Below are 23,892 nucleotides of genomic sequence, written 5' to 3' on the forward strand. Positions count from 1 at the left end.
ACAGAATGTTAGGGATTGGAAGAAAGAAAAACATTATTGTTCTATGGTGGCAAGACATTCAAAGATACTTATGTGGGACTTAGACATCCAAGTTACGTGAAAATTGTGTCCCATCTCTTCCTTCTCTCCTGATCCTTCAGTAAACGTGCTTTTACATGGCAACACAAGGAATGGAAAGTTCCTGTAGGAGCACTAGACAGACGTGAATTAAATAACAATCAATAACAATTCCAGCTGTTGATCACTGACATTGCTAATACACAAGGGTGTATCCTCCTTTTTGTCTAGAGAAGCGTCTGCATATGAGAGACCTTTATGTGGTCTGTTCTGGTAGATGCACTACACTCTAAACAGTATTACATAGAATTGGGTAGAAGTTCAACTGATAGTTTTAATCAGATAATCTAATTAGTCAATCTGAAAACATCTTACCAGTTTCAGTAAGTTTTCCAGTCCACAGTGGAATTTCTGTTTCTCTGTCAACGTGATCCAAGCCAGATAGAGGGGATGACTAGGAACGTAAATGTTGGATTTTTGACATGTACCTTAAACTAGTCTTCTAGTTACTCTGAAGTGACCTGGATTCGGGCTTATTGTTGTTCTACTTTCTTTTGACACAGACAAAGAATCTGTCAGGTTTTTTTTTCCCATCCTGATGGAATGGTGTGGGGGGTTTGTTGTTTTGTGGGTTTGTTTGTTTTTCATTGTTTACTGATTTTTATTTTTTTTTTCCTGGAGATCTTGGGGAGATTTGTAGAATGAGAAAGCTATTTCCAGGTCAGCTTTCTATATTTGAAAATAAAACAGCAGGAGTGGAGCTGTTTTACTGTGTGGAAGATCCCCAACATATTTCTGAATTAAGTTTTATGTGAATGTACATAAAATTACTGAGTTCATTAAGTTAAACTGGTTTATGATTACAAATGATCCATAAAATTAATTATTTTAGAGCTGACAAAAATTCGAGTAAAAGCTATGACATAAGAGTTTAGCTTGTGGTTAAATAAATCCTCCACTGTTATTTCTTATTCATATGCAGGTGTTCGGGTATCCTCACTGTCAATATACACATTTTACTGATACATTTCTGCCATGTGAGATACTGTTATATTTTTTCCTTCAAGATGATGTTACTTTATTAAATTGGAATTGCCTGAAAAAATGAATGCTGTTAAGAAGAGAGCTGTGTCAGTAAAGCACAAAGTAACTCCTCTTCAGGCATCTGAGGTTGCAGTTATCAGAAGAAAAGGCAGTTTACTTGATGTATGTTGGTTTCTGTGGTCAGTCTTTTTTATCTCTGGGTTTTTTTATGAGAATATGACTAGTGACAGGTGTCATTACCTGTGTTTCATCAGGGTAAGTAGATGGAACTTGTTTCTTCTTTTTTCAAGAAGCTGGTATAATTCTAGCAATAACAAATCTAGGTTTCTCTTGCTTCTCTTCTAGTGTTGCATATACTCACGAATAAAATAAGTAACAAAAACGAGAGTACTTGCTCATACTCTTTATTCATGTTCTTTAAAAAAATCAGCATAATGTGCATAATGCAGTAATCTAAAGTGGATTATTTAGTAGATCTTTTAAAAAGATTGTGAAGAGAGTTTGTTCATATTTGTACAACTTTAAGAAGTAGTGGTTTAGTAAGTTAAGAGGTTTATTGTATGAGTATAATTGTTTTCTGTACCACTTTTAATTTTATGGTTTGAATGTAGAGTATTTCATATGCCTTCTGGGTGCTTTGAAAGACAATGCAAATGCAGCTTTTTAACCTCTTTACAATAATTGATCTCAGCTTTTCTTATATTGAATAATATATACGGGATCTGTAGATTTCACTGCCAGGTTTGGCTAAGCTCAATATACACTATAACTGTGCTTTTTTGAGTGCTCTCTTCCTATTCGAGTTTAATCAAGAGCTTGAAATGCTGGAAAATGACATATTACCAACACAGGAACCCACAGAATTATTTGAAGTAGCTATTCCAGGCTACAAGCAAATGAAATAATGCCAAAAAGAAGTGCAGTTGCTCAAGAAATTTGGTATATTAGTGTTTATATTAGTGTAAGATTTTTGAAAAAATATAAAGTTAGACTATATTCTCAATTTTATACTTTAATTTGATCCTATAAGTGTTTATAGTTTTGGGTTTGTTTTGGTTTTGCTTGTGTGTTGGTTTTTTTTTGTTTTTTTTTTTTTTTTTTTTAAGTTTAAAATACTGAATATTTTCATGTTGCTTTTGTTTTTGAAATTATAGTTGCTATGTTTTAGGATACTCAGAGCAAAAATATCTCTGTTCTCAAGTTAACCAATTTCAAGATAATCCCAAAACAAAACAACCTTTGTAGTTTCATTTTTAGCCTTTTTAATGCAAACAACCTGCATGACTACTTAAAATCAATGAGTAAAAATTCAAAAAGCCAGAAAATTCCACTTCAGAACTGAGGATTGTACATTAGAAGACTGTAGAAGACAAGAAGTAAGAGTCCAGAAAAGTCAGTGTACAGACCTGTGTGGGCAATCAGCCTTGTAAAGTTCTCTTTGCCTCTAGAAGTTTTTTTTCATAGGTAAGGTTAAAAATACATGCACTAGATTTTCTTTCCACAGTTGTTTGCTTGGCATTTGTGTTATCAAGAGGGGGTGTAGGGCAGTTTCTGCCACATCTCTCAAGTATATCTATATTAGCAGTAGATACAGGTGTGTGTTTAATAGCACAAGAAGGTTATGTATGCATACCTGTCGGATACTGAAATATTGAAACTGTTTAAATGCTTGGGTTTTGGGTTCAATTTTGAGAAGATGGAATATTTGTGTACTTTTAGGTAGTAGTAGTGTAGGGTTGAAAAAAATAAGGTTCAGGAGCTGTTGCTGTTTGACTGACTTTACCCTGCATCCATTTATCTGTTATGTAGCAGAAGATTGTCTTTACCAAATGTTGACACTTATCTGTGCTTTCTGCTTCAGAACAGCATTGATGATTGGGCTAAAACCCAGTGGAGACAGATTAATGTGGAACAGATGGACATGGAGCTCAGAAGCTTTGCCAAGGCAGGTTCCATAGCTGTCTCTTTCTGCAATTTATCTGTCTTCGTGCCACCCCATTCTCACTCTTCCCTCCCACTTTGGTGTTTCAGTGGATTTATTGCTTGAATCCAGACTGATTGTTCTGGACATGTTTTGGCTTGGGAGCTTTCCTTTAAAACTTTATTCTTCTGGATCAATTTGCAGTCCCTGTGGAGGTATTATACAGGGCCAAACCATGCTGTCATGTCTCTGAATTGAAGCAGTACATGAAGGAATAAAGAAGGTGGGGTTTATGACAGACTAGAAGGAAGGCATTATTTTGAGAGACAGATTAAATTTGCAGAGGTTTATCTGCTCTGATCTAAGACATAGCTCCAGAGTGTTGGGAGTTGCAGCAAAGATGCTCCTTTCTAAAGGGAGCACTCTTTCTCTGTTTCTCTGTATTTTCAATGTTTTGTTGATATTAGCCCTGCAGAAGACAGTTCCCATGAGACAAGAGAAGTATGAAGCAAAAATAACAGAGGCCCCCAGGCTATTTGTAAGACACCTACGGAACAATAATAATTGAGTATGCAAGGAAGTTCTTAACCTAATGGGTATAAAGTTTCTTTTTCTTTACACAATGATTTAATTCAGGAATAAATAGCTTTCATCACATACCCAATCAGTAGTGGTTCAAGAGAAGAATCAGCAGATGTCTTGGCTTAAACTGCTTCAAAATTACAACACTCTACTTGTTACAATACCAGGGGTCATATGCTGTGATAGGGGTGGTAAAAATGAGGAGAGTGTTGAGATAAATGTGTTCTCCTTCTGCTTTTGCATCAGTCACTGGGCACATGTGACAGGTTGTGGACTAGAGAAGGTGCTGATCACTGCCCATGAGCTGATTGCTTGTGTCATGTTCATCATGCTTCAGTGTGCATGAGGTCTCCCTTATACCTTTGAATGGGGGCTTTGAATATATTAAATTTATTAATACTTTTATCTCCAATAAGAAAATTTGACTTGATTTGTTGGGCTGTGGTAAAGTAAATGGCTCTGATCCAACTGTAATAATAAAATCACAGTGCAAACACAGTGTTAACACAGTTCCATTATTTTAAGTGCTGTACTGGAAAGTACATTTCCAGAGCCTTTGCTTTATCTTCCACATAAACCAATTACTCCAAATAAAATCTTCCCTAGCATTGTACTACTTACAGCTGCCCCACGTATCTGCACATGCAACAGGAAAGCAGAATTTTCTGACAAACCTCTTAAATTTTTCTTGAAGTTATAAACAAGGTGGCTGTCAATGGAAAGTAATTATTGCAATTATTTCAATCCTATTCATTAGGAAATGTGGTCTTTGGATAGAAAAGTTCATTCCTGGGATGTGTATAGGGCCTTGGACTAAAAGGCCAAGCATCTGATGTCATCATGGAGAGCAATACTGGAGTTGCGAAATGCCGCAATTAGAGACAGACACCAGTACCGGGTCACAAACATGACAAGTGTAAGTATTCAGGCAGAGAGACTCTTGAAATGGTCTTTCATTCTCTACCCATAGATGCAGCAGAACTGTCAGCCATGTGGCAAAGACACTGCTGCCAACTATACAATGTCTAAGTGGAGCAGAGATTGAGGTTTCAGACAGGCATCTTGTGGGCTGAGAAGTGAATTTGTGGTCCTTGCTCAGAAAAAAAAAAAAAAGGACTCAATTATCTCAAGAGAACTATGGTTGGATTCAATGATCTTAAGGGTCTCTTCCAACCAAAATGATTCCATGATTCTAAGGCAGATCTGGCTTGTTAAATTAGAAGGTTCTTCCACACCTGACTTTGCCCCTGCTGAGCCTGAAAATGGGAGTAAGCTTGAAAGGTTCTCTGTCTTGTCTGGGACAGGGGAATACTTCCCAGTAATAATTCGTGTTAAATATTTATAAGAAAACCAAGCAACGTGGCTAGAAACTTTTCTGGAGAGCAAAAGAGAACATCTCTTAATAGTGATCAGAGGAAATGATGGGCAGAAGGAAATGGAAGGTAAGGAAAGAAAGGCCACCTGAAGTGTAAGCCTACTAATATGTTTTTAAGAATTTGTGTGTAGAGAGACTACTGACCTGACAGCAGGTAGGAGAAGGAGGAAAAAAAAAAAGAGAGGGGTGCCAGAACAAGGAAAGATGTATACATTTTACCTGACTGTTGATCATATAGCTGGAAAAGTAAAGAAGTTTGTATGAACAAATAACCACCACCACCAAAAGTTATTTTAATTTCTCAAAAAGACTCCCAGAGATTTTCTTCCTAGGGTATAACATGGGCAGGTTGTTGGTTTCCAAAATTTGAATAAAAAGTGTTTTAAACATTTTGGAAAAAAATAAATTGAGGTTCAACTCTCAGTCATTCTAAAATGAAATAATCTGGAAAGCTGAAAGAAAACCACAGAAGAGTGTGAGTATAACAGAATATTTCTACTCCAATATACCAAAGATTTTTCACATACAGTTTAAAAAAAAGAACATTTATAATTATTTTTAGTGCCAAAAGCTCCTAAACAGGCCTAGCACAAGATTTTTGTTTGTATTGAATATTTTTGCCTGTGTTAAATATTTTCAAAGCCTTGATTAAAATTATAAAGCTTTTTTTTTTTTTTTTTTAATTGATGTAATACAAACCAGTAACAAAATATGGGAAACCCCCACTGCCCTCACCATGCCAAAGAAGGCTGGTGTGCAACTACTGTGCCCGTAGCTTACATCAGCTTCAATGGTGGCCGTGAAAATAAATTTGCCTTTTAGTGTTATGATATACAATGTGTCACAGTATGAAACTGTTTCAAAATGGAAAAAATACAGCAACAGCATGAAGAAACATTTCAGCTAGACTGATTAAGTTCATGGTTTTGGTACAGATCTGAAAGTATGTCCAGTATTTAGAATGCATATAACTTTTTTCATTGTTTTTTACTTGGATTCTGTTTGAATACTGTTATATGCTTATATCTGACTTTTCTTATTTGAACACTTATTTTGTGCTCTGCTGTCTCTTTGTTTTACAGGTCAGGCTTTTAGTAGCAGAAGACATTACCTTGACATGCCTTCTGGGACTCCAGCTTCATAAGGTATTATAGAGGATGAAGTCCAAAGTATAGTTGACGATGCTGTGAAAGAATTGGGTACTGGAAAGGTGAGAAGTGCCTATATTTTCCTCCTGCTTTTGCAGAATAGTGTGTAACAAACTATCTATTTGATTAAGGTTTTTGTTTCGAGAAATTAATAATAGAAGTGAATATTTTCATGTTACGTAGGGAGCAAAATTCACAGCCTAGTGAAACTAACTTCCTGTCTGTGGTGTAGTTTACCATTACTGTGAATTAAATATAATTTGAAGTTCTCAACTCAAAATATGCAATATGATATGTATAGACAGATGTTATTACTACTTTTCTTGTCCCAAGGTTTTGAGAGAAATTAGACAAGAATGTACTGCCATGGAATTTTCTTATGAAGAGCATCACAGGAATGGAGCTCCTTTATTAAAGACAGATGGACAGCTGCTTCAAACTTTAGACCACAATCAAGTAAGGATTTAATTAATAGGAAAAACATTAGTATATCAATGTTATTTACTCCCTTGATACACTTGCTTAGTTAAAACTTTTTTCCTGAGTCTTTATTGCAGAGAGTAATGTCTTATCCAGATGTTAGTATTGGGAAATTATATGTATGCTATGTAACTATATTTACTAAAAAAAAAAAAAAAAAGCCAAACACCTGTTTCCATGTAGGAGTTAACAAAATTACAGCTTTCTAAGGTTATATTTTCTTACGTTTAAAAGCAAATCATTGAACACTGTAAATGGACAACATTTTATTAAAAGGTATCTGTTATGATATACAATAATGAGTCAAAGGAGGATTAGTTAAACTCTTATTAACTCTAGTTCCTCTGTTTGATAAATTATTTTGATTAGTGCAGTTTTTCACTGTTTTTGGTTTTTCTAGGTTCAGCTGCAAATGATTCTGAAAAGTAAATATGTGGTATATTTCACTGAACAAGTGAAAGGTTGGCAAAATAAATTAAACGTGGCAGTTTCTGTCATTTCCATTTGGATGGAAGTTCAACACACATGGTCTCATCTAGAAAGTATTTTCACTGTCTCTGGAGATATCAAAAGCCAGTTGCCTGAACATGCAAACAGATTTGATGAAATCAACAGAGGCTTCGTAGTACAGCTAACGTTTTGTGTTTACTTATATCTTATATTTGAACTATTTACAGTGGGTTATTAAATAGTTTTTTTTTAATAATAATAACATACTGATAGTTTAGTTTGAGTATTGATTTGATAGGTGTGTATATAACATACTGAATTAACATTATTACAGGAGTCTCTGCCTTACCAGGGAGAATAACAGGAGTGAAATTTGCATTCTTTATTATTAAAATAAAAGTAATTATTTACCTTGTTTTTCTCTTGCATGGACTGGCACCATGTAAAGTTCACCACCTTATCTCGTCCTTATGGTAGTATTCATTGTTACTGTTTTAAATCAAAAATTGATTGTATTGTATTGTTCTGAATTCTTCCTTAACTAGGAGGGAATTCTTAGCTTTAACGTGATTAAACGCAGGCAATGTTAAGATCTCTGTACTCTTTTTAGACTTTCTCTTTGTGAAAAAAGCTCTGGCTGAATGGAAAGTAAGTACATAGCTTTTCCTTGCCTCTATTTTGTTTCTTCACCAGACCTGCTAGACATCATTTCAAAGGAACACAGCTGAAACATGTGAACCTCCTTGCACACTATTGTACTTCATTTTGTCTACAGAAAGGCAAGCTTTCCAGCTAGCCGTGCAAGGCAAGAGTATCATAGAGCAACACTTTTGCTTCCGAGTGTTAATTTACTTTACAAATAGAAACACTTTGTATACAGAAGGTAGTGAACGTTTTCCCCCTAGCTAGGACAGGTACATGGTGTTCAGAAAGGGGCGATGAAACCACTGTGCTGAGGAAAAGTGTTACAAATCCTGTCCTGGCTCATGTTGGAAATCTAGATATGTGCAATTTGCATTTATTTGGATGTTTGAATTGTAGGTTTGTGGGGATTAGAAATAGAAAAGGTCAATGAAATTAGGAAATCTATTCTGCTTCTGGTGCTGATTGATCAAATTTCAAGCATGCTATGTGGAGTGATGATAAGTAAGACTGAATGATTTTATGGTCTCTGTCAGGCTGTTTCTGACTGATCTTCTGACCACTGTACGAGGAATGGTTTTGGGTTTTGTAGCTCTCCTTCTGTTTTCCTCCCTTGAACAGCAATCTGCTAGGTCTTCTGACACCTTGAGACCAATTTGTATAAAAGCGAAGGCACTTTGATGTATTTCACAAGCTTTATACTATGTTATCTATGTGCCAGATGATAGTCCTGGCCTCAGTGACTATCCAGCTGTGGCCATTAATTTTTTGAGTGCCAGAGTTATTCATGTGTCTGAGGCAAAGCCCTTATAGATGCCATGTGACATCTAACAGAAGAACTGATATTCTCCAAGAGGATGAAGGGCTTGTGAGGCTTAAACGGTTGGATGGTGAACCTTTTCAAACATGATGACAGAGTCTTGTTAGCTTCTTTACATAACTAAATCTCGGTGGCTCGTTTCATCCACTCACTGCTATGTGCCACGTATAAAAAGAGCAACCCAACGTATCTTCTGTTCTAGTTTTCAGGCATAGAGCACGTTGGTGTGTAGACAGTCATCTTCAGCCTCCATGGTCTTTGGAGAGGTGTGTAGTTATACAAGGCATTTAGATCTGAATTGACAATTTGTGAAATATTCACTAGCCATAAGTAATAACAATTTTAAGACTTCTCAGTTTTATACTGAGCTATTTATACTGAGCTATACTGAGTCCTTCAGATTCTCCTTATGACTGACAATAAAGTGATTAACCCCAGCTTTTCCTATAAAAACCTCCTGTGTAGTGATCACACAGTCAGATAACATCACCATGTCAGTTTGTGCCATCAGGGAAATCAGAAGCACTCTTATTATTTGTTCAACTGGCATCCAGTTATGGACAATACTATTTTTTTTTTAATTGTCTTTAAAATTTCAGAACGAAATGTTGATGAATCACTTGGACATTCAGTGCATATTACTTGCTAAGATCAATTGAAGTACTATGAGCTGAAATTATTAGAATAAGAAATACAATTGTAAGATTCATGCAAGAAGTGTAGAGATTTAAGTGTTAAAAAGCAGCGAAAAGAAAAAAATTACTAAAAGCCACAGAACTGATGAAGCCTACATTTGGGTGCTGAATTTCTCATACTTCCTCTCTTCCTTTGTCCTTTTATTTCGTCTTCCATTATACTTTCAGGTTCCCTCCCCTCTTATCCTTTAGCACACGCCTCTCCAGATCTGCAGCTCTCTCCCATGTCCCCTGTCAGCTGAACTGGGTTTTTAGCTGTTTTTGAGCCTTGTGTTTGCTAATTGGCCAGCCAGTATGTGTGCTAACTGGGTAGTGGTAGGTCAGAAAGAACAGTTCAGCAGCTTCTGAGACAATAACTTATTGTTCTCAGAACAGTGCTGAATGGATAAGCATTCACATTGCATAAAATCAATGTTGCATGTGGTTCTAATGATTGATTGTCTCAGCAGGGAGGCCCCAGACTCAATGAGTAAATGTATGCAGCTTGCCTCTTAGAGTTAGTTTCTCCAAGACACAGCTACATTTGAGTGCACGGAGACATAGGAAAGACTGCATTGTCTGTGTTTTCCATTCTGCAGTCATGGAGCAAAACTTCATACTTTCATATTCGGAGCTCTAAGGCAGTATGTCTGTGTGTTTAAGCCAAATGGATGTGTAAAACAAAATGTCTGGTATCTTGGTAACTGGGAGGGGTTCCTCTGAATGAAATCCTACTGAAGAGGCAATAGGAGAGAGAAAGCAGAAGAAATAAACAAACAAAAACCCCACTCTCAGTTCAAGTTTATAAAGCATGTTGATGTAAAGAAAATCCTTTGTAAAGATTAATGAGATGAACTTCCTATATTGTTAGTATAAAATATACCATTTATGTTACATGCATAAACTTATGCATGTTTTGGCTTTTTCTTTCAAAAAGCAGTCTCTTGGTTGCAACACCTTGAGGAAACTGTACACAAAATGGTGTGTGTCTGTTTCATGGAAGTGATACTGGCCTATGAAGAGAAGCACAGAGAACAGTAGGGTTTTGACTCCCCCACCCAGGTTGCACTTACTGGTTCATAAATCTGATGGGTTTTGGACGTAGAAGTGGTGGGTTTCAGATGTGGAAATGGCATTTGGTAAGCTGGAAGAGGGCTTGGTGTCAGCCCTGAGGGATTGCCACAAGAAGCAGGTATGTATATTTTCTTTGTTTATTTCAGTGAAAATAAGTGCAGTGTGAAAATGGTTTCATAAAAAGAGATGAGTGGCATATTTAATAATTTTAATCCTGTAGTAAATAAACTGCTGTTAGCATCAGCTGGAAAAAAAGAAATATGCCTTTTGCTTCCATTACTGTTATATCATGGACATTTTTATCACATCTTAATTACTGTGTGGGTTTTTTTTTTCCTGTGTGATTATTCTGAACTGAGATGAAAGATAAAAGCAAATACAGTGCCAAACATCAACCACAACAGTGTGGCAAGAACAGGGTACTCAACCAGTACACACACACACACATATTAAACCCATGTATTTGTGTAAGGAAGCCAAAACTGTTGGTTTTGTCGGTGTCAAACCAAGCAGTTTACTTCTAATTAGTTTTGATCATGTTTCAGAAGGGTTCCTTCTACTGTTTCAATTTTGCTTTGCCCTTATTTACCTCCAGCCTCTCTTGAATGTCTCTGTCCTGGTGTGAGTATTCTTTCTATTTGTGGAGACCTAGAAAATCTGCCAAAGGAAAATATTACATATGAAAGAGACTTTAAAGGAGGAGTGTAAATCTGATAGAGGTGTCTAAAATTACCCCTGAAATAGAGAAGTTGGATAAAGATTAGTCTTTGTTTGCTGTTTTGCATAGTACAAGAACTAATAGGCACTCCCTGAAGCTATTGGGTAGCAAGCTTTAAACAAAAGAAATACCTTCACACAGTGTACCATTTAAAATACAGAACTTTTGGCCACTGAAGAACAGATGTATAAAAAAGGTCCGATAAAAGTGTTAGCCAAATTTCCAGTTCATGACTATTAAATAGAAAGCTGAAATAAATAGCATGGTTTGGTTTTGCTGGATTGGTTTGGGGGTTTTTTGAGGTGTGTGTGGTATTTTAATTTTGTTTGTTTGTTTAGTAAATTCTGGCTAATGTATCTGCTGCAAGTTGTGACATAGGTTCCAAACATATCCATCTCCTGGAGTAGTTTTTTATGTTCCTTTTTTTTATTTAACTGCCCTGCCCCCCTCCCCCCCATCTCTGCTTCCCTCTCTGTGATCTGCTCAGGTTATATTTCTGTGATCACTTTGCAAGCAGAGCAGAATGATGCCTCGTGTTGTTGCTGCTTCCTGACTGGCCATAACACGTGGTGAGGACTTTCGAGTGGTTCTGCTGTAAAATGAATGGACTAAGAAAGATCATCCGGACACCTCTGCAGGTGGCAGTGCACTGCCAGTGAAATTACCCTCTGGCTTTATTTTTGTAAGCATTTTCAAACTCTGTTAGGGCTTAGATGGTGATTCTCAAAACTTTTTTGCGTGGACCATTACCTTCTGTTTGTATATTATATAAAAATATTACTTTCTTCTTCTATATAATATAAAAATAATACAGAAAACATAGTGGTTTAGGCCTCAATATTTCACCGCCCATTTTTAAGCCAGAGTTTTGAAACATGTACGAGCATATTTCTGTCTCACACTAACTACCCCATAAATTATATTGTTCTATTAAAGTTAGTTATATTTGTCTCCTTAGAATTACATGAGGTACCTGTTTATATTTTTCTTTCCTATTAATATGAAACCTGAAAAATTCCATATGGTTTTTCTACTCTGTATAATAAATTAATATAATATTTTATGGTCTTCATTTCTTTGCCTGCTTTTAAAATCTTACCTTAGGTCTACTTTCAAACAGTTTGCAAATAAATGTTCTCATGCAATTAGTACAATTTTTGCAGACTCTTGTGCATATCTCTACAGAGATTGTAACCACAAAACTGACAACTCGTCTTCCTGCACATTTTCTTATCCATCCATTCCTCTTATCCTGCCTAGCTAACCATCTTAAGTATTTGTGCTAATGTGGGTTGTCATTGTGTTGGAGGTGGTTCAAATGTCTGTTTAAACCAGGATTTCTTCTGGCATATCATGTTTAATATGAGTAAATTTGTACATACAGGCCAGTTTTTTGTGGTGATTTAATTAATGATGTAGGCAGAACTAATGTCTAGTAGCAATAATGGTAGATGGTACTGGGACCCATCTGGTCTTAGAGGGTTACCTAAATCCTTTCGGGTCTCTCAGCTAAATGCTCTTATTACTGTGTTCCTTGGAGAATTTTCTGTGTGTTATTGACAGAAAATCATGACCATTTGCACCATAGATGTTCATGCCAGAGATGGAGTAGCAAGCTTTGTAGCTCAGAAGGTGGGTGTTTAGGTTGCCTATATTTTACACGCAAAATTCTAGTGGTTTTGACAGGCATTAATAGTGCTTAAGCCAAGTCTGGATCTGCATGTGGGCACCAAGACAGTAGAGGTGGAATAGGTATAATAATGAAGACACCCTGCTTCAGAGCTGTGTGCCATGTCCACATTCTCACAGGCTACTGCCTTCTGGATTTAAAAGTTACCTGAAAAAGTGTCAGGCGTCAATTTTTAGCTTACTGCTAACCCTTCTAATTTTTAGCAGGTTTTCTGTAAGCAGCAAGATATTTCCTTTAAATATCAGATCACAAACCTGTGCGCAGATGATCCTTGGGCATTCTGAGGATTTTTCTCAAATGTTGCTACTTATTTGGCCTTTACTTGTTCACAGTGTGTTTTGCTCTCCTTTTAGAGGCATACATGTGCATGTGTAAGGCACTCCTGTACTGTGGTGACTCTTTAAGTGCAAACAATTGCAATTTTGAGTGTTTATTTAAACCAAAATGCTTGCTTTATGTGTAACTTTATTTAAGTAAAACTAAGGTGGCTTGCACATGTTGCTGGTTTGAATGCACAGAAAGTTTCATTGGATGGGGATTTAAATGGGAAAGAATTCTCATTTTCCTTCTGACCTCCTGAGCTGTAGGAATAAAATGAGTTTCTAGAATAGCATTAAGACAAGAAGGAACAAGGCTCAAGGAGTAAAATGAGTCATTCTCGTCAAAGTAATGTCTGCTCCCAGGCAAAGACTGCGTTGTTTGTAAGGAGAGGTCTTGGCTTAATAAGTGGCAGTGTGTTTTGCTGTAATAGCTCTATTAAAAAAGATCTTGCATTGCACTTGCATCTGTATAAAAGCACAAGTGCCTCGAGGTGCATCTAATACTTTATAATTGGTTGTACTCGTTGTTATTCATAAGTGGCTAGGAATGAGGTGTGAGATCTACTGATGACAGCTTCAGCTTTGTGATAGGTCTCATTTCTGTCATGTGAATAGTTCCTACCTGGCATAATGGCTCTGCAATGGCTTTCTAGGTCACCAGTTCCCCAGCTTTTGCTTGGGTGTCACAGCTACGCCATAGATGGGATGATGGCCAGAAACACTGTTTTGCCAACATTTGCAATACGCAGTTTCAGTGCTTTTATGAGTACTCGGGGAAATACCCCTTGGCTAGTTATTACACCTTTGACTGACAGGTGGTGACTATTACTAATAACAGTGTCTATCTATTTCAGTGAATAAAAAGTTAAATGTTTCTCAGAAGTTCAGTATTCTTTCATACCTCATTTGTATTTTATAAGACACGATGTCTTTGAGCATGGCTGTGCATACTTAAGTAATGGTATGATTTTAATGTCCATTACTTTTAAAATAACTGAATTATTTCTTGCATATTCAGTGTCTAGTCTGAAGAAGAGTATGAGTGGATCTATACCAAGGTTAATCAGGAGTTTTCAGCAATATTGTGTTTGTTAAATTCCAAACCAGTACTTTTTTTTTCATGCAAACAGTAGAGAATTCTTCTGGCAATATTTTGGCTCCAAAACAGAATTTCTTGTCAAAATCAGTGATGCAGAAAGATGCACTCAGGAATCCTGGCTGGCTTCATGCTTATGACCCTTAGTTGAGGGGGACAATCCTGGGACTTAAATCTTTCAAAGAAACAAAACCGCAACTACAGCCTCCTGTTTCCTGTCCTGTGTGGCCACTGATAGGATATTCCTTTTCTCTTAAAATGTTGATGTGGTTGTTTTTTATATCCATAATAAGCATTTTCTGGTAGTACCGCATCATGGTTTTACATGAATGTGGAAGAGCTATGTTTGTGGTTTAGGACATTAAATTATAATCAGAAAATTGACTCGTATCACCCACAAAACACAAGGTTTGAAAAAAAAAAAAACAACTCCCAATGTTGCAGATGTTCCTTGCAATGTTAACAATCACTTTTCTTGTGTTCAGGTGTTACATTACTCTAACCCATTCTCTGCACTTAACAATGAGATGTGCTCCTATGGAACCAGCCAGCACAGGTAAGAGACCACCAAAGATCTCAGCTGTGCTCTTGGTATGATGGTGTAAGTCTTCAGCTGTTTGAGCAGATGGGTTACAAGGTGAGATGTTCTGTTAAGCTGTATGAAAATAGAATACAGTTGTTTTAGTTTCTTTTTCTTATGAAGTATATTGGAAATTGTTGCTTTGAATAAAAAGATCTTGAGTCTTTCACTTTTAATTTTAATCTGTGGGGAGTATCTATAAAGGTTTGGTCCAGACAGGAGCTTGGGAATGTTTTGATGAATTCAATCACATCTTAGAAGTTCTGTCAGTGGTGGCAGTACAAATAAAGACTATCCATGATGCCATTATGAACAAGAAAAATAAGTGGTTTAGCAGTGCTGCTTTATTTTCCTGTGCAGTCTATAAATACTGAATCAGTACAATCTTCTCCCGCTGTTCCTCTGAAATGCAAGTCCTTTGTAAATGCAGTAAGGGAGAAGATGGTAACATTAAATCACCTGCATAACAAATGATATTAAATAACAAAAAACTTTCTCTTCAAAATGTAGCAATAAACCTGAGTGAACTCCTGGCCCTACAGGAATCCAACAACTTTGCTGTTGAAACTCTGCTCTTATTCGAGTCCTGCCATATGAAAACATTGTATCATGTGGGTGAGAAGTGTGATGGGCTGCAGCCTTGGAAGAAGTCTCGGGGGTTCTAGGGTTTCCCAGCATTTTTGAGACATACCTTGTGTTTCCACCACACCATGTTCTCCTTCCTCTGCTTCCTTTACTCAGTGGTGCCTCTTGGCCCTTTCAAATTCCCCACATCCCTGCCAGACTCATCTATTCTATATATGTTTTAAAAAACAGTTCCTCCTATAGCCATACTTCAGCCATATGCACTCTTTGTTGCTCTAACACTCCAGTCCTTCCCTTCCAAATTCGGTGCTGGCCAGAGGCACAGACTACTCAAAGCTGGTGCCTGTCAGGGAAATGCCTCTCTCTGTTTGCTCAGCTCCAGTAAACCATCCCAGGCACTTGCCTTGGCTGTTATGTGAGACTGGGTCCAGGCCCAGAAGCACCTTTGTCATCTGACCACTCATGGCTGGCTTTGTATGATGCAGTTGTTTACGTCTAATCCAACTGCAAAATTTCTTCAAGTATCATCTTTGTTATAACAGATTTTTTCTCCTTGGTGAAAACATTACATCAAAGTAATCAATTGGAATGTTTATTATGATGAACCCAGGATGTGCAGGTTGGACAGAACTACCTAAAAAACTCAAAGCTCTGTTCAGGCAAGTATGCTATAGTGTAGTTTTATGGTATACGAGTATCTCAAGTCTGCACTTAGAGTACATATTTCACCTAATGTTACCAGCCTTGGTTTGCAGTGAATTGCAATTTGGGTTTGATTCAGCATTTCTGTGGAAAAAAAAAAAAATAAAAAATAAAATTTGGTATTCACATTGTGCCTGCCTGCACACTGTAAGTGCAAGGGAAATTAAATGTATGTGTTGCCTTTTTTAATCTACTTAAAATTTTAAAGGTACCTGTGAACACATGGAATGTACTTAAATATGTGTAGGAGTGTTTGCTGTTTTGTGGTAAGTAGGAATCCTCACAGATGGCTTAACCTAGTAAAATGGTCATTTGGAAAGTGTCTAACTATCACATTCTTCCATGGGTTTAGGCATGCATATGTTCATAGGTGTTTTGTAACTACCAGTTGAAAATAAAGCTGCATACCCTTGCCCAGTACGATATTGGATGTGTGTTTGAGAAGCTGTGAAAAGTATTGTGCACAGCAAAAAAATTAATATGCTTTTGGGCACTGTAGGACAGTCCATCATCTTTTTCTTAAAGTACTATTCTTTATATCTTAACACTAGTGCTGCAAGGAAGAAAGTTTTCAAAGTGTTGGAGCTGCACTTTGGACCATGTGGTAATGATCCTTGACTTAAATGACATGGTGCTTGCTTAAAAAAAAAAAAAGAAATGTTATTTGAAATCCTTCCTCCTGCATTAACACTTTTCACTGGTTTAATCAAGACTTGAGAAAAAAAAAAAAAAAATGTTTTCATTTCTCAACATATTGAAGTTCAATGGGGCAAGCTGCAAGGCATTGCCAGGCTGTCTGGGGAGCCACAAGTAGAGACATGCTATCTGGGATCTGCTTCTCTGAGCAGTAAATCCCTTTGATTTTTTTTAAAGGCAGAAATTTAGGGCAGAACTGGGCATCACTGTGGCTTCTGTGAGCAAGCTGAAACACAGATATTTTTTTCTTCTGTATTAAAAGTACATCAAGATTTTGATGTTTGATTTTTATTTCTGCTTTAGCCATGGAATTCCTGACACACCATACTCCTTCATGCTTTAATTGCAGAAAGACGCAAAGTTTGCTAAAGTTAGAAAGCTGTTTGCTCAGGCACATCACGTCCTCTTGCCAATCAAACATCCTGCTTGAGATGGCAGGAATGGGCAGCAGCAGCAATTAGCTTTCTTGTTCTTAGAGTCTAAATTACAATCATTTGTAACAAGCAATAAGTAACAAGTGTTTATGAGGAGGAGGTTAGGCTTTGAATTCATCTGCCTATGCAAAGACTGTCAACTTAGCCATTGCTTTACCAAGCTTTCTCATAATTGCCATGTCAGATCCCTTCAAGGCAAAGCAGGATGGGTGCCCACCAAGGGAACGATGTTGGGTAGCCCCTCAGTTCAGAACCTTGTACAGGGGAGGACAAGGTGACAGGGACTCCATCCACTCTTTCTGCATTTGAACAGTCAGCTGTCTTGGCAGCCACGTCCTCCACAGTCAGCTCGATGTGACGTTTGAAAAGGGAGGAGGAAGGATTGCTGTTGCTACCAGGTGTTTCATCTCTCAGTGGACTAACAGAGCATAGAAAATGCATGTGAATATTTTTTGTCATTCATTGATTATTTTTGTTGTTACTTTTTCTTTTTTTTAATTTTGGAAAAAAAAATAGTAGGAAATATGAAATAATACTAATTAGCAAAATCTCTACTGAAAGATAGTCAGATAATTGCTTTATTTGATATGCTTTCTATTATGATTTTCTTTGGTTTTGCTGCTTAAAAAAAAAGAATTCAAAATGTACTTGCTACATGGAGCTAACGTGTTACCTTTACTCAGTTGTCACAGAAAGAAAAAGCCTTTGGAATTGAAATGTGCACTGCTCCATTTGAGACTCGGAAATTTAGTGCTGTAGCTGATTTCTGTAGTAGCTCTTATCCATTCTACAAGGCACAGGAAAGGCTAGGAGGTAACTGGTAAAGCATTAAATCCTCATATTTATCACCTAATAAAATCTCACGAGGTAGAGAAGATATATTAAATACTACCAGCCCGATGTATCTTGTGCAAGCTATTATTTTAAATGCAAGAAAGGTGTTGGTTACCTTAGGTAGAATAGTGTATAATTTTTTATAATTGACCACAACGCAGATAGCAGCGCTTGTTTGGGCTTACGAATAAATGCTTCTGAGGGAATAGCTTACTTAAAAATTGTTTAACAGATTGGTGCGTACTCTTTTTCTAGACCATACGTTATTGATTTCTGTCAGAAATATATTGCTGGAATAAACCCCCGGTCTTATTTTTGTAATATGTAAACATGAATTGGGAACAAGAGAAATCTTTGTGTTTGTCAGTACTAAGAAAAGCTCCAAGGGATAAATTTCTTGGTTTGCAGCTGGCATGAAAACCAAGTTCAAGGTCTCTTCTCTGCTACTATGTAACTTAAGTAGTGATTATTAGTGAGGAAATTGTTTAGCCTTTGCATTATTCCTTCATGTTACATTTTTAACTGGAGTTTTTTCTCTTCTATATCATTAAAATGACCATAGGTTTGTTCTAAAAGTTTGAACTAAAGGTTATAGTTAAAAAAGGAACAGTGAAACCTCCAAAAGGAACTGTAACCTTATGTAAAAGAGTTAAGACCCTGAACAAAAAAAAGTCATTTCTAGCAATGGCATGGTGTTGCACTTGTCTTCCAGACCCTGTAAAGCTGTTTACCATGTCCTGCAGTTGCTGGTGGCAGGTGACACTGCCACTGCACTGTGCCTGCTCCGGGTTGTACCTTGTCTCCCAACCCTGCATTTCTCCACTGCCTCCTTTGTGTACAGAAACACTACTGAATGCTGACAATCAACAGTACCTAATTAGCTCCTCTTGCTTTGAAGTAAGGTCCTTGTTAGCTTTGACTGACACTCTTAATTGTGATTTTCTCCAGCTCTGTCTTTTAAAATGTTTGCACACAACAGTCATTTGTTTTAAGGGACTTACTCTTATTGTGTTTAAATAACAAATCTGTTTTCTTTCTTAGACCCTGTGCCATGGCTGTCCCTGACATTGAACTGATCTGTGAAATGATGTTGATTGCAGAACAGTTTATTGCTACACGCCTGTTAGCCAAGAAGCTTATTAACTTGTATATTCTCTGCAGGGAACTGCTTCCTAAACAGGTGAGGGTCTGTTTGGGCTTTTTTGTTCCATGTGTTAACTAACACAGAGTCACTTGGAAACAGTGTGGCTGGACATTATAGATAAAAGATATCTATTATTATACATAGTCTTATCTTTTATTTTGAAGACACTTTAAATCACATGTCTATCCTTACTAAATTGTTAAATATTAATTTAGAAGAAAGTCCCATTTCCTCTGATCTTAGGACATTTGTAATGCATTAATTTTGCATTAAGTAATTGTATATCACTGCTTCATACCTGGGATGGTTGAACTGCATTGTGCTGTTGTGTAGTATCTATATTAGAAATATAAATGTCTGATGGAGAAGAGAAAAACCTTGAAGTAAGAATTATTATGAATAAAAAATAATGTATTCTGTTTGGATGTATGTTGTTTAAGCTTTCCTCAGTAAGTGGAGGATTGTTTGAAAATGGAAATAAAGCATTGCTAAAGTTTAATTAGTATACTAGGAAGAATTATTATTCAGAACAGTTATCTTAAAAATCTACAATTAATAAGACTTTGGAAAGTTTATAATTTCTTCCCCATATGCATGCTGCTTACTCATTTCCAGCTGAACCATTTTTCACAAGACATTCTTAATATTCAATTTTATTAGTGAAAGAAGAACTTGGAGAACCCTTCAGCCTTAAGCCATAAACTCTAGCAGGCAGGGCCATTATGAAAGCAAAAGCAACTTTATATTCATGTATGCATAATTTTGAAATTATCTTTAAATATCGTGGAGTTTTTCTGACACATTCTTGCAATATTTCAAGAGATAATGAATTTGAATGTTGTACATCTTAAGACAGCAATATTGTCTGCTTTGCTAGAACAGGGATTCGTCAACTTTAATGATTACTTTGTCCTGGAGTAATTTTCTGGAGTCAGAAAAATCACTCGTACATTTATTTTCAATTTTAATATTAATAATAGTGATACACAATGATACACAATATTAACATTTGAAGCAAAAGCTAGAATGTTCTTGTTATGTTTTGGGTTGTTGTTTTTGGTTTTGTTTTGTTGTTTTGGTTTTTTTTTTAAATATTATTTGTTGTAATGGAAATGGGAGAAAAAAAAATCCCTTTGATTAAAAATCTGGGCTGCCACAGAAAACACAGAGCAGTTTGGAGAACTCTTAAAATATTGGTCCAATGTTGGGGCTTTTGGGGTTCTCAACAAACCTTTGGTGGCACTTAGGACCGCAGCTGATGAAACTGCTTCAGAACAGGGTTGTCAGGGATTTCAGATCATATGCCGTGAAGGAAAGGATTTCTGGTCCTGTCATCCCATAGTAAATAACCTGAGTGTCTTAAAGTCTTTGTATACTGTACAGTCCACATGACAGGCTGCTGTAAAGGTGCTTGCTCTTTAACAGTCCATCAGACAGCAAAACAAAAAAAAAATGAGAAGAAAAAAAAAAAAATTTACCTAAATCTAAGAAAATCTCATTAAGCCCAGTATGTTCCTAATATTTTCTATTTTCCTAACCATCTCCATGTTTAAATTCATTTGCTGGCTGTAACATTTATAAAATGTAGAGACTCATTTTCATTGTGGACACTCAGTGTCTAGTATCTCAGAAAAAAAAGTGGCAGGTTTTCTTACTGATGATGAAGTGTTCTGAAGTTGAAAATTGCTTTTTATTTTTTTCTTCTTTGTGATATATCTTTTGCATTTGATTCACAGTTATGGAGTGCTGCTATCGTGGAAGCAGGTAGTGACATCTTTTAAAAGTTGTGTTTGTTAACTTATGGATTTGCTACTGGTTTTGTTTCCCTCTTTTTTGGGGGTGGGGCTGAGGGGTGGTGGTGGAGTTGTGGTTTTTTGTTGTTGCTGTTGTTGTGTTTTGGTGGTGGTTTGCGTGTCTGTTTGATTTTGTTTGGTTTTTGTTTATTTTTTTTAATTTATTTTGGTTTGGGTAATAACATCAACTAAGCTGTATTTATGTTGAAGCCCTAGTTGTGGGTGCAGCTAATGTTCTGAAACCCTACCTGCCTGGTAGCCAGTTTGCGTGCTGACAGTAGGGTAGTCACAACCCCAGATGGAGTTTTGAAATTGAGAGTTAGGTAGTTTGTGCACATGAAGGAAACAAACTTCAGACCACCAAGAATGATTTGATGCACGCTAACATAAAGAGATGGTGGCCATGTAATTCTTGGCTGCAGCCACACAGAGTTCAGAGGGGAGCTGATCATCCACATACTTACCCAGCTGTTCATATGGTAGCTGCAAGAACACCTTTAAGTGTAGGTGTAGCCTTAAATGTTGAGCCTTTCAGCCATTGCAAAATTGGCTGTTGAGGCGTTTCCTTCAATTGTACAAGCTGCTGTTGTTCAAATTGTTTACCTCTCCAAAATGTTCCAAACTCTTTTTCTTTCTACTTCTATCCTACCTAGGAAGGAAAGGGAAAGCGGTGAATGTTAAGCAGCCCCAGAAAAAAGAGGAAGAGGGATGCAAGAGCCTATGTGTGATTAAATAGTTGTGCCTTCTGCATTGGGTATCTGCCTTCTCACTAGCAAGACTTAGGGGAAGATACAGGCTTTTTCTCTGTCCTTCGCTTACCAAAACTCTCTAGGCTTTCCCTTTAGGCTAAGAAGATGTTTCTTTTTTCCTTAAATTTTGCTGCTGGAGCTGTTTGCAAAATATGTTGATAGTCTGTCCAGTATTCTCTTTTGGAAACAGAAAAGTATTGCCAGCAGCAGGTTGAATTAGTACAAGTTTGGCAGCAATTTTTTGCTTGCCTTGTTTCATCATGGAGGTGTAGTTGCAATTAATACAATACTTGATAGTACAAATGTTATCATTTAAAATATGGAACAAAGCAGTGGAATACTAAAAATTAAACAGATACTCACCCTGCTTTTTTTCTTCTTTACTAGACTTCCAACACTGTCCTGAAACCACTGCAAGACTACAAGTGATTAAAAAGATGTCATTTTACTCTGTATGTAAACTGATTGTTTTCTTCTTAAATACTACCACAGAGTTTTATTTCCTCTGCTAGCATGGATAGTTAATGTTTTCACAGGACCATTACAGCTGGGGACCTCATGCTATCGAGTACATTTTGGTAGCTGCTGGATCACTGAAACAAGGAGACAAGAACAGATCTAAAGATCAGGTAAAATCTTCACTTAAAAGCAACTAAGAGTAGGAGCTGTTTCTGGTGTTCTGCCTTTGCATAAAACCAGAATACTAAAAAGGGGAAGATTGAATGCTCTTGCTATGTGTTGTTTACCATCCTTTTCCAGGTGCTTATGCAAGCCTTATGAGACTTCAGTTGGCCTAACGTAGTGACAGATGATATTCCAATTTTCATGGGCCTGATCAGTGACCTGTTTCCAGCTCTGGATGCTCTGAGGAAGAGGAACCTGCAATTTGAACAGATGGTTAAACAATCTACCCTGTAGCTTCTCTTGCAGCCTGAAGAGAGCTTTATTCTCAAAGTAAAAGAATTCATTGCCTTTAATTACTCCCCTTAAGAGTTTCAATCAAAATAATTGCAAAAGGGTTGTATTAGACATGAAGGTTATTTTTGAGTATGTCATGGTATTGATAAGGTGTCCTCAGTGTCTTGGTATTTCAAAGGCATTTTGTCATGGCAGTAACACACATCAGTATGATAAATATGCCCATAAAGAAATATGCATCCTGTTCAAAAAAATCTGTCTACATTGACAAACATGTTTGTTTGTGTACAACACCAAGCATTTTGTACTCGGCAGCAAATTAATTGTTCATGATTATTTATAGAGAGGAAAGAAGAGTACAGGGGCAAAAGCCTATAAATAAGCAGGTGTGGATTTGGAATGTGCTTGGTTATATGTGCCTTTATTGTGTTCTGGTATTTTTGTATGATATAATGCCCATTGTGCTGTGCACTAAAAATGTGCATGTACATGTATGTATGCATGCACATGCTTAAGAATTATCTATAAGCTAAATTTAAACACTCATTTTAGTGTGAATGACAGGCAGGGTGAAAAGGTGAAACTTAGAAACACTGATTATTATACAGACCAAATAAAAAGTGTGCTGCTTTGGACTACTAAGAAGGTCCATTCCCACCCACCTTCAAGAAGTATCTACACCTGCTGTACACAGTAGCACATTCCTTTATTAGTGTTTATTGGAAACTGAAATAACCAAGCTGGTTAGATGTGACTTCAGGATTTATAAATAATTTTCTGCTGTAGTCTATCTTGTTCCATTATCCTGGCAGAAAGGTGAAAGACAATAATCTATACCTTGGGGTATTATGAAGTTTGCATACTTCATAATAGAGTATTTTGATTTCTGCTCACTGGGTTTATCAGAAGACAAGTGCTGAGGAACACTGACTTTTTCCTATTGGACTTTAGAAATTTAATGTGGATGCTCTTCACCAAGACAGAAATCCATAAGCAGACAAGGTATTGCCATTCTACAGCTCACAGAACTACATATTTGGAATAAAAATGTTCCTTTAGTGGACTGATTTTGTAGTTTATGGAATTATAGCTGCACAACTGTTCTGAGTGTGGAATTCATGCTGCTAAATTGATGGCAAAATTGTCATAACTGTTCTGTATCCCTGGGCTGACACAATCCTCCTGGACTATATTTCTGTAAAACAGAATAAGATTTGTTCTCACTTGTTGAGGTAACTGCATTAATTAATATAAGCCAATTCTCTTCCTGTTTTCTGGGAGACAAACAGTGTTGCTTGATACAGCAAATGTGCTGAGAAGGTGTAAGTCCATTTATCCTGTTAAAGGAAATAGGAACATGAAGGGA

General features: G+C 36.8%; 1 protein-coding gene across 1 annotated transcript in view; it reads left to right on the forward strand.

Moving 5' to 3' along the window:
* LOC135578454 (dynein axonemal heavy chain 11-like) overlaps positions 1 to 22,216 on the forward strand; it is a 46,069-nt gene extending 23,853 nt beyond the window's left edge. The window contains exons 4-13 of the mRNA XM_065051286.1: positions 2,963 to 3,046; positions 4,362 to 4,520; positions 6,062 to 6,189; positions 6,461 to 6,583; positions 14,577 to 14,647; positions 18,964 to 19,102; positions 20,803 to 20,830; positions 21,513 to 21,613; positions 21,996 to 22,060; positions 22,145 to 22,216. Of these exons, the coding sequence (XP_064907358.1) occupies positions 6,494 to 6,583; positions 14,577 to 14,647; positions 18,964 to 19,102; positions 20,803 to 20,830; positions 21,513 to 21,595 (411 nt within the window). The 5' untranslated portion in view covers positions 2,963 to 3,046; positions 4,362 to 4,520; positions 6,062 to 6,189; positions 6,461 to 6,493 and the 3' untranslated portion in view covers positions 21,596 to 21,613; positions 21,996 to 22,060; positions 22,145 to 22,216. The remainder of the gene's footprint in view (positions 1 to 2,962; positions 3,047 to 4,361; positions 4,521 to 6,061; positions 6,190 to 6,460; positions 6,584 to 14,576; positions 14,648 to 18,963; positions 19,103 to 20,802; positions 20,831 to 21,512; positions 21,614 to 21,995; positions 22,061 to 22,144) is intronic.
* Positions 22,217 to 23,892: the final 1,676 nt, after the last annotated feature.

This window comes from Columba livia, chromosome 2 (genome assembly GCF_036013475.1).
Source record: "Columba livia isolate bColLiv1 breed racing homer chromosome 2, bColLiv1.pat.W.v2, whole genome shotgun sequence".
Lineage (NCBI taxonomy): Eukaryota > Metazoa > Chordata > Aves > Columbiformes > Columbidae > Columba > Columba livia.